The sequence below is a fragment of the Seriola lalandi genome, unplaced genomic scaffold, assembly GCF_002814215.2.
Source record: "Seriola lalandi dorsalis isolate HSWRI2012SDOR001 ecotype SW California unplaced genomic scaffold, Sedor1 jcf7180002054225, whole genome shotgun sequence".
Taxonomy (NCBI): domain Eukaryota; kingdom Metazoa; phylum Chordata; class Actinopteri; order Carangiformes; family Carangidae; genus Seriola; species Seriola lalandi.
Window position 1 is genome coordinate 43,625 of NW_019524778.1, and position 10,205 is coordinate 53,829.

At 44.6% G+C, this 10,205-nt stretch overlaps 1 protein-coding gene and 1 pseudogene across 2 annotated transcripts in view; one reads left to right on the top strand and one right to left on the bottom strand.

The window, feature by feature from the left end:
• Positions 1 to 3,644: 3,644 nt before the first annotated feature.
• On the top strand, positions 3,645 to 6,494 carry adob (2-aminoethanethiol (cysteamine) dioxygenase b). The gene has a single exon (XM_023404170.2). It carries the CDS (start codon positions 3,751 to 3,753, stop codon positions 4,531 to 4,533), a length of 783 nt encoding a protein of 260 aa, XP_023259938.1. The 5' UTR covers positions 3,645 to 3,750; the 3' UTR covers positions 4,534 to 6,494.
• Positions 6,495 to 8,032: 1,538 nt separating this feature from the next.
• Positions 8,033 to 10,205, bottom strand: part of LOC111653562 (early growth response protein 2b-like) — a 3,136-nt pseudogene continuing 963 nt past the window's right edge. Inside the window, exon 2 of the transcript XR_015437127.1 lies at positions 8,033 to 10,205. This exon is cut by the window's right edge and continues 369 nt beyond it. The product of XR_015437127.1 is annotated as an early growth response protein 2b-like (transcript).

Here is a 10,205-nt window from a genome sequence, read left to right on the forward strand (position 1 = left end):
TTCTATATTAATACTGTGAAAGTATCAAAGCCTCAGTCCACAGAGAAATGCACACAGCCTGTATTCAGAAACTGAGCCTTAAAACCAGCCGTCAGGACTTCTGGAACTTTGTGATGTCACAACAAAGCAGTCACCAAGCCCCGCCCACCTGGACCCACCATCCAAACCTTGCAGGATTTGGTTTCTGAGTGTTTTTACCTGAAATCTGCTTTATTTTTATTGGATCAGCCAATCAGAAGAGAGGCTCAGAGCCTATGGTTATGGTAGATGTAAGTCAGTAATTTCAAATTAATCCATAATTACATATATTTAATCACACTATCATTTTAAACCCTGAAAGAGTTTCCTCATTAGCTTCTCTAGACCTACCACAAAATCATTCATTCATGGCGACATTTTCATGGGATTTCTCGACAGAAACTCAACTCATACTTTCATATATCCACCATTTTATCTTTATTCCTGCTAGCAGCCTCACTGCTAGCCTACATAAGACTGAAGCCACAGTTAGCTTGCTAGTTAACACTAGCTAACATGGTTAAATAACATCAGTTGACATTTTTCTGGTGACGTTAGGTACAACTGTGATATTCTCATATGACGTTAGCCTTTTCAGCCCCTGCCCTTTCAGCCAATCATATGCTAGCATGCCTAAATCGGTTGCCTTGGAGACGTGGCCTCTTGGCAGGCACATTGGAATGATCTAATATGACTTCACACCAAACATAGTGCGAACGAGTTCACTCAACTATTGGTTGGGTCGTGTCCCTACCGTCCGTATGGAAACCTACGACCTCGGCTACGACAACACTTTGTACAAGTCAGTTCCGCCCAGCTGATGGATATCTAACTTTTCGGTGTGTTTAAAGACCAGCAAACCTCCAGCAGACATGTCGGCTTTGACATTTGTAGCCGAGGTGAGGTCGTGTTTGGTGGATGTTTTGCTGAATCAGCCGAGAAGAAAGGAGGTAAAATTTGATCAGTAGAGGTCACTGATCTGGAAACAAAACACCAGGTCTGAACCGTCCTCTCCTTCCCACTGCTTCCTGTTTCTGTCTCCTGCAACCTCAACAATAAACACCAATAAATCTGTTAATAGGACGATAAACAATCGTCTCTCTCCATAAAGTAGGCTGTCATCTCTCTTTTTATTAGTGTGTGGGTGGGTGTTTCCCAGTAGAAAGACGGTCCAAATTAACTGCCCACATCTCTATAATGAAATGTCAAACATGGATGCCACAACAAGTGAGTCACAGGCATGAGTCACTGTTGATGTTGTGCAGGCTTCAAAAATCTCAGTTTAATGTTCGATCAGTGTTTCGTTTTACTGACCCTGCAGCTGGATCAGAGAGAGGGAAAGGCTGTCACATTACCTTCTGACCCCAAAACAGCTGAGACTCAATCTGTGATGGATAAAGACGATGTCCACGATCAGAGAAGTCAACTACGAGTCCCAGAAAGCTTTGCAGTAAGAGGCCTTCAGGTTCTGCTGTTAATGGTTTGGTGAAGTTACACTTGATTCAATTAACTTTCAGATTTTTGGTTGTTTCAGCAGCTCGCAGCAACAAAGCTTTCTGAATATGCTCAAACACTTGAGCTGCAGTGGCTCATGGGAACTGTAGTTTTCAGAACCATTCCTTGTATCAAATTAAGGAAAAACAAAAAGCGAAGCTGAGTCTGTCTGAAATCTCACCCAACCTTTTTAGAGGTGGAAAATACACATTTTTATTTTTGTTTATTTTTCCTACGTTTATTTTTCTTAGTTTTTTATTTATTTATTAATTAAGTTTAATTTATTTGTCTGAATCACTGACTATTGTCTTCTTTTGAATTTTAACTGTATTTGTTTGCATCTTGACATCATTGCAAATGTGGGAATAAATTAAATGAAGCCAACTTCCCTGTTCATTACTCCATGACGCCCTCAGTTCATGGGTGTATAAAGAGAGCTGGATGATAGCACTGACCATAAACATGGTCAATTATTATACTTTACTATATTATTTTATTTCTTGGAAGTTTAATGTTTGTGTGTTGCTGCAGCACAGCTTTGTTTGTTTGTTGTGTGTTTGCTATAGGGCTGCAGTGTGCATGGAGAATCACTGACACCGACACCGACAGTCTGATAGATCAATCAGAGAATCAGCATTTTGTAGTAAACAGCCCTTTAACAGCTTTTTTTTGTTGTCATTTTGCATCTATTGTATTTTTACTTTTAATTTTTCATCATTGTTTTTTTATTTATTTATTTATTTTATTATTATCTTTTTTTTTTTCTATTATTATCATGTTGGGTTTCCCCTTCTGTTCGTGCAGCTGAGACATTACATGTGATGGCTGTTTGAGTAATCACTGGGGGCTAAGACCACTCAAAGTTAAATATTCTGTGGCATGCTGGGTATTGTAGTGCGTCTTCTTGGCGGTTATTTAGATTTAAAATGAAAGCGTTACTTCAGAGGAGGAGCGTTATGATCTTATGAATGACCGCGACAATGGTCACCGCTCCATTTTGTTACAGTTTCGATTAACCTTTGTTTTGTGCTACCGAGCGCATCAGTGATGGCCGCGCTGACTACATATCCCACAATGCACGAGGTGTAAACTGTAAAGTGCCGTCTGGTGCGGACGTGTTTGACAGTTAATCAAAAATGGTGAAGTGCAGTCGAGAAGACTGACCGACTGAGCTCCTGACTGAAACTCTCCTCTTCACCTTCACTTCGTCATTTAGCGGTTGTGTCGTTTTTCTACGCGCGAGCCTTCACGTGTTCATTAGCAAAAAAAAAAAAGAAAAAAAAGAAAAGCACACAAACGAATGAATGAGCACGTGAGGGAGCAGAAAACAGACCGCTAAGTGCGGCCAATGAACGCGGTGTTAGGCTGACCGAAGACAGGCAAAAAGAGAGGAGGTTCCACTCTGTCCTCATCTCGTGCGACCACAATGTTATAAAAACACCAAGATAACTCCACTTCAGATACTTGATGTATGCAATTTGTTTTTAATAAAATAAAATTTAAAATATAGATTTTTTTCATTTCTAGATACTCATATATTATTCTGTTACACCGTGTATTTGAATATATTATAATAAATCCCTGGGCACCAGCATGTTAAAGGGCCCCCATGAGCTAGACTATTTTTAGTAATTTTGTGTGGTTGTTTTTAGTTTATTTTTAGTCATTTTGCATCCGTTTGTTGTTGTTGTTTTGAGTCTATTTATAGTCGTTTTTCATCTCTTTTTTACTCATTGTGTCTCTTTGTTATCATTTTACATTTGTTGTCACTTGTTCTGTTTTTGTGTGTGTTTGTTGATTTTATGTCTCTTCGCAGATGTTTTGTGTCTGTGGAGTCTTATGTGTGTCGTTTTGGTTTTACATCTCTTTGTTGTCGTTTTATTGACATTACAACAAGAAATATAAACAGTAATTTCACACAGATGCTCTTTGACCCCTTGGGGCGCCTGGTCCTGCCCGCTCCATAAAACAAGGAAGATTTACACTTCATCTCATGAGCTAAGAATAAAATAGACCATGATAAATTTCCTGGAAACAACCCAGTTTGTTTGTTTGTTTGTTTATATTCGTACACATCTCTTGTGCACTCAGACTCAATGAGATGATTGTACAAAATCCGACGGGGAAGAATGCCTGCGGAGTGAGTCATCATTCTCACAGACGATCTTTGGCGCTAGCGAACGAGCTACCGCTAACGAGCAGCAAGCGGAGACCGGGCAGCGCGTTCCTCGCTTCGGTATGATGCCCGATGACAGCGACATGACCTCCATCGTCCAGAGAATAGCTCGGCAGGCTCTCGTCACCTTCAGGAGCCCGCCCCGGGTCGGTGAGGACGCGGGTAAATCTTTCCTGGAGAACCAGAGCAAACTGAAGAGCCTGATGACGGAAGTACGAGCCGCGGACCTGAAGCTCGTCCCGCGGAGAGCCGACGACAGCTCGCCCGGCGGCGTGCTCCCTGCGGTCCCGTACCACCACGGCGCGCCCCCGGTCACCTACATGCACATCTGCGAGACGGACCAGTTCAGCATGGGGGTGTTTCTGCTGAAAAGCGGCGCCTCCATCCCGCTGCACGACCACCCGGGGATGCACGGCGTGCTCAAAGTCATGTACGGCAAGGTCAGGATCAGCTGCTTCGACCGGCTGGAGCGGCCGGCCGGCGGCACGCAGGCGGCGCCTCCGCTCCCCGCGGCCCAGCTGGGCGCTCTGCGGCGCTCCGTGCTCCGCTCCACGGGGGAGTACACGGAGGAGAGCGGCCCGTGCGTGCTCTCGCCCGACCGGGACAACCTCCACCAGATCGACGCCGTGGACGGACCGACGGCGTTCATGGACATTTTGGCCCCGCCGTACGACCCGGACGACGGCAGAGACTGTCACTACTACCGGGTCCTGACAGACGCGGAGGGGAAAGACCCGGAGCACAAGGAGCAGAAGGAGAAGGAGGTCTGGCTCATGGAGATCTCACAACCTCCGGATTTCTGGTGCGGAGGGGAGCCGTACCCGGGCCCGGAGGTCTCCCTCTGATCCACCTGACTGACCTGCATTCGCAAAATGTCTTGTTTTCCCGGGCAGGTGTGAGGTTTATTGCCCCTGTAGTGGCACGAGGGTTGGACACGGTTTGGTCTCTAAATCTTAGAAATTAAAGGGTCAACTCTGGGCTTTATTCATGACCGGGAATGTAACTTTGCAGAACAGGTGTACAGCACAGCGCCAGGTGACGTCACTGTCAGGTGTTGTTAAGGTGAAACACAATAACTCAAGTTTCCATTTCAGTTGGGCAAAAAATGGGAGCCCCAGGCAACATTTAACATCCTGTTTGTCCTGTGATCCCTCTGTTTCTATAGTCAGGACTTTCCCCTCATCACCCTGCTGAGCTCTGACAGCTTCTCTGTTATAGAGACACTAAGTGAGAACTTTCACATATTTGTGTCTGACTCTCAGAAAAAGACTTAAATCACATTTTCATGATGTATTTGGTCCTTAAACTTTAATTTTCTCATGTCGGCGCTGTTGTCTTATCTCATATGTCGCTGGTGAGGGCAGCGATTTCTAAAATACCCCCAGACCATGTGGGAGAAGTTTGTCGTCCAATCAGGAGCAGGAGTCATCCACCAGCTCACAGGGTCAAAATCTGAAAATCACCAAAATTGGAGATCGGAGTGACGTGAGCAGGAGGCTAAAATAAGACCCTGAAAGGTATTTTTTGCAGGAGTAATGCCAAGAAATGACAAATTGATGATGTGCAGGGGGCTAGTGCTGCGTTCGAGAGAAGTCGGGAAGTCTGAATTTGCTGCTTTGCATCTTGTTCGAAGTCATTGCCTCAAGTTTTGGAAATTTGTGCAAGATTTCTGAACCTCAACAGCATCACACAGTAAAACTTTAACTCTTAATGCACTAATTTTCAGCTTTTGATATCGCATGACCTTCGGTCTGAGGGAGCGAGTTGCTGCTGGGAAATAGCTCATGGTATTTATTTAAAATGTGTACCTATACTAACAGTTGCCTTCAAAGTTATCGGACATATCAGCTATTGCACGAGGTCTGCACTGCATGAAAACACTGACACACACAGTCTGGGGTTATAATCCTGCAGACTCCTGACTGCACCTTGAATGCAGCATTAGAACCAAATCTGTCCTTTAAGCTGAGTTGACCCGAGCTAAGTTGCCTCTGTGGAAGTTGCCCGGGGAGGAGGGGGAGGAGGGGGACTGTGTCCATGTGTTTTAATCGTCTTCCTGCTTCAGGCTTTTGTGGCGTTTGTTTGTCGGATGCAGAAACTGTGTGAATCTTCAGGTCTCTTTTGAAGACTGAGAAATATCTACAAACTGCAGGTTTTCCCGGCGCCGTGACGACGACTCTTCAAACTGTAGACGAGCTTCTTCTTGTCTGAGAAAAGTCTGATCCTCAGGATTGTGTTTGTGGTTTCAATCGCTGACTGATTGTTTGAAACGTGCACTACATTCAGCTTCTTAGCACAAACTTTGACCCTTGTCCTTTCACTCTTCGGCGCGGCTGCAGTCAGTCTTCATGAAGATGTTTCTGGGGGAATTTGAGGGTTGGCTTTCTAATAAAGTTTATATAGTGAACATTGTGATTCTTTGCAGCTCAGACTGAAGCTGCTGAACAAATACTTACAAACAAAGCAGCATCGTGCTTCATGTTGGAGGTTTCTTATATGCACTACTGACAAATGATGCGTAATCTGCAACTAGCATGAAAGTAAAGCATTTATATTAGTGTGGCAGAACTGAAATCCTTTCAGACACTTTGAATTCAGAAATTAAGGGGGGAAAAAAACTTAAAATTTTCCATGAGAGCAGTGAATAAGACTAAATGTTCTGTCTGTCGTATCACTGTGGGGATGTGGACTGAGCAGGTCTAAATCAGGCCCGAGTCCAGAGTCAGTAGCTGTGTCCATGTGTTTCTGCCTGTAATGAAGAGTTTCTGTTTGTTCATATAAAATGTGCTGTTTATTTTTGCCTAAATGCACCTGATTCTTTCGTGACGATGAGCTGCTGTTAAAATTACAAAAAGAGAAAAGGTTCAGGGAAGCAGCTTCACCTCTTTGACGTGATGTGTTTGAATCGAGCTGCTGCTCTGAACCTTTCTTTGTATGTCAATAAAACTTTTCATTTTCCAATCACTGCTCCAGCATCTGCAGATTGTAGTTTATCTGAAGCACAGTGACGCCTTTAAACCCAAATCTGAATCTGTGTATTTGCAGATTTTAAAACGCGTCTCAGTTTCATACGGACGCATCAGAAACCCTCAGGGCCTCTGTTTATCTTATGTAATTGTTTTATATTTGGATCATGTTTCCCTGCTCCTCCATGTTCACACTGAAACACTGCATCTGTTTCACATCAGAAGCCCATCAGCGGCTCAGAGGGACTGATGATGATCCGCCTTTCGATGACGTTTGGCTTTTATTGTGAAACATCTGCAGGAAGTAATGAGTTTCATTGGCTTTAGCTTGACCTCAAAAAAAATAGTTAATCAAGGAGCGACTCAAAACATTGATTCTGTCCAGTTTCTGAAGACACCTCAAGCTAATGAACGCAACACAGAAGTTAGCATTAGCGTTAGCATGGTAGCCAGTAGTTTCAGTCCAGCAGGCAGTGGTTGGCGGCATCGTGACCCATTAAAAACTAAGAAGGAAACAACAGAGTGAGACGGTGATGGTGGTCGGCCAAGTTCAGAGAAAAGAAAACCATCAGCTACCTTCACAGTCACACTGAGCCTGGGGAAATCCACAGGAACATTATTCTCTAAAAATATAATTGAATTCACTTTCAGCGGAACTAAGACGCCCAAACCTGAGAAAACAGCTGCTGCAACTGTCAGAGTAAATATACTGGAGGAGGGGACAATATTTACCTCTCAAATGTGGGGAAGTGGAAGTATAAAGTACCATAAAATGGAAATACTCAAGTACTTTTAAATTATACTAAAGTACAGTACTTAGAGTAAATGTACTTAATTACTTTCCACCACTGCTAATACGATTACCGAGCCTTCGGTACATAGATTTTAATATTGTTCAATTACCCGACACACAGAGATTTAACATGAAATAATAAACTTTATATTGATGTCAAAACATTTCTAATCCTCCATCGTCTCACTGCTCGTGACTGAGCTCCAGAGTTTGTACCATTAGATCATATATGATGTTTTATATCGGTGATGAAATGACAAGCTGTAACCTAAAGTTAGGAACTAGCTAGTAAGCTCAAGTGTAACTAAAGGCTAAAGGCAGAAGCTAACATTACGGCCCGTCTGTAGATATTAGACACAATGTGATTCAGAAACTCAGAAGGTAAGAAAGTAAAGTTAGCTACTGCTGCTTAATCTAAATTATTACATTTGAACATCTTATTTCAGGACAACTGTACAAACTGCATCTTCTGTTGAAGATCATGTGATAAGATCAAAAGCTCCAGAAGATAATAGACATTCATGTGAGATTGTATCATCAACTTAACAGCAGGTACTAAACTGACCCAAAATAAAAAGCAGACAGTGAACTCAACAAAACATTTATTTGCATCGACAAGAAGCATCAGTCCTTCAGAATAAAAGCTTTAGTGCTCGACTTGTTTGCATAAAAATTATAAAACACAAAAACACAACTTTCATTTGTCCAGTGACTCTATCTCTCTCTTTCTCTCCGTCTCTTTATCGCACATTCATCAGGTAGAAATGCTGGTCAGATCTTTACAAGTAGTGCAGGTCTGTGCGAACACCAATAAAAAACTCTGTCACATGATCAGGCCACAGTCACATGATGCGTGTGACGCTGTAGGAACTGATGAGCTCTCCATCAGGCGTGGAAACACCTTTTTAATTCATACAAAACCAGATTTTTTTTAAAAAAAGGCTTCATTTTGCTGCATGTATAGCCAATGAAGTTTTCTCTGAGTTTCCCCACCTTAGCTCCGCCCTAATTCGTGATGTCACAGCATCTCTTGGGGGCGCTGTGACATCACTTTGGCATCAAACCTCCCTCCTGTCCTTTGAATTACTCTTCAGATATTGTGTAGCAGGTGGAGCCGCGCTGCAGGGCCACATGTTAAAACAGCTGCAGTGTAAAAAACAAACCAGGAAGAAAAACTTTAAACATCATTAATGAGATTCAGACAAAACACTGACTGTACATTTGTCTCTTATAAAACCTGCAAAACGTCTTTAATCTTGAATATAAGTCCGTATCTATAATGTTTCATCAGCTCGGCGGAGGAGGACAGGATGTAAAGATCCAGCTCACTCACATTAAATAAGATTTGACAGATACTGAAGATCCTCAATGACATTTCCAAACCAAAACGCTGAAGAGAAAGTCTTGTAGTTCTTCATGTGAATCTAGTGTTTTTGATCTTGAAGATTGTGAGTTTGGAGGAAAAGAAACTCAATGCACATGCGAGGGTCCAAAAATCCCCTCAGATATCAGTGTGACTTTTTCTTTTGTTTTTCTTTTTTTAGCTGCAGCTGAAACCAAACCGCCCACATCACTCAGACTCAGTCGACCTGCAGCAGCTCCGTCTCCTCTTTGCATTGAAATCCCTGAGAATCCCTAAAGTAGGCTGCAGCACTTATTCTGCAACCCACTGTGTTTTAAAGAGAACTGGCAGCTGACTCTGAAACCAAACTCCCTTCACATTTCAGTGAATTTAAGACCCAAACATCCAGCTCTGATTGTGTGGGAAACATTTCTGTTAATAATGTGGACCTCTGACTCATGACCGAGGAACTATGTTTGAGTTACAGTGATAAATAATGACACACCATGACTTCTGCTTCTCCCTGATTTTGAACTTATGGCTTCCAAACACATTTCTTCCTCTTTTTCTGAGAACAGTAAACTACAGGATAAAGTCTGGGCTCTGCTGGCGGGAGCCCAAATACAGTTCACGTTCATACTGAGAGAGTTTACATTCAGCAGCATCGGGTGGTGCGCGCGCGGTGCAGGATTAGGACGTGGAGGACTTCTTCTCCTTCTGCCGCAGGTGGATCTTCATGTGCCTCCTCCTCTCGTCGCTCCGGGCGAACTTCCTCCCGCACTGGTCGCAGGAGAAGGGCTTCTCCCCGGTGTGCGTGCGGATGTGGGTGGTGAGGTGGTCGCTGCGGCTGAAGTTCCTCATGCAGATGCGGCACTGGAAGGGTTTGTGGCCCGTGTGGATGCGCAGGTGCCGGCTCAGCTCGTCCGACCGGGAGAACCTCCGGTCGCAGCTCTCCGCCGGGCACGGGTAGGGCCTCTGGTGCACGGGCGTCTTGCTCGGCCGGTTCGGGTACTTCCTGGGTCTCAAGATGGGCCTGAGGGGGAGGTTCTGGTGGCCGGGGAAGGCGGCGGCCATCGGACCTTCGGAGGCCGGCGAGGGCGCACCGAGCGTAAAGTTCCTGATGGTGTTGAGAGGCGTGAGAGGGGGGGGCACCCTGAGGGAGTCCAGCGGGTACGGGAGGGATTTCCTCTCCGGGAAAGCCGCCTGGATGTCTCTCTGGCAGCTCTGCTGGTAGAAGCCTCCGTACTCAGGCATGATGGAGAGCAGCGCGGCGCCGTCAGCTGTGGGTTTGGGCGCAGTGTTGTAGGACGGAGGCGGGTGGTAGGACACGGCGCAGGTGGACGTCGCCAGGTAACCCCCTGCCGACTGGTCCTGGTACATGTCCGCGCTGCAGGAGTAGGAAGGAGCCGGGTGGGG

Excerpts from the sequence above, each read along its gene's own strand:
- adob (XM_023404170.2), top strand. The coding sequence starts at position 3,751 with ATGATGCCCGATGACAGCGACATGACCTCCATCGTCCAGAGAATAGCT.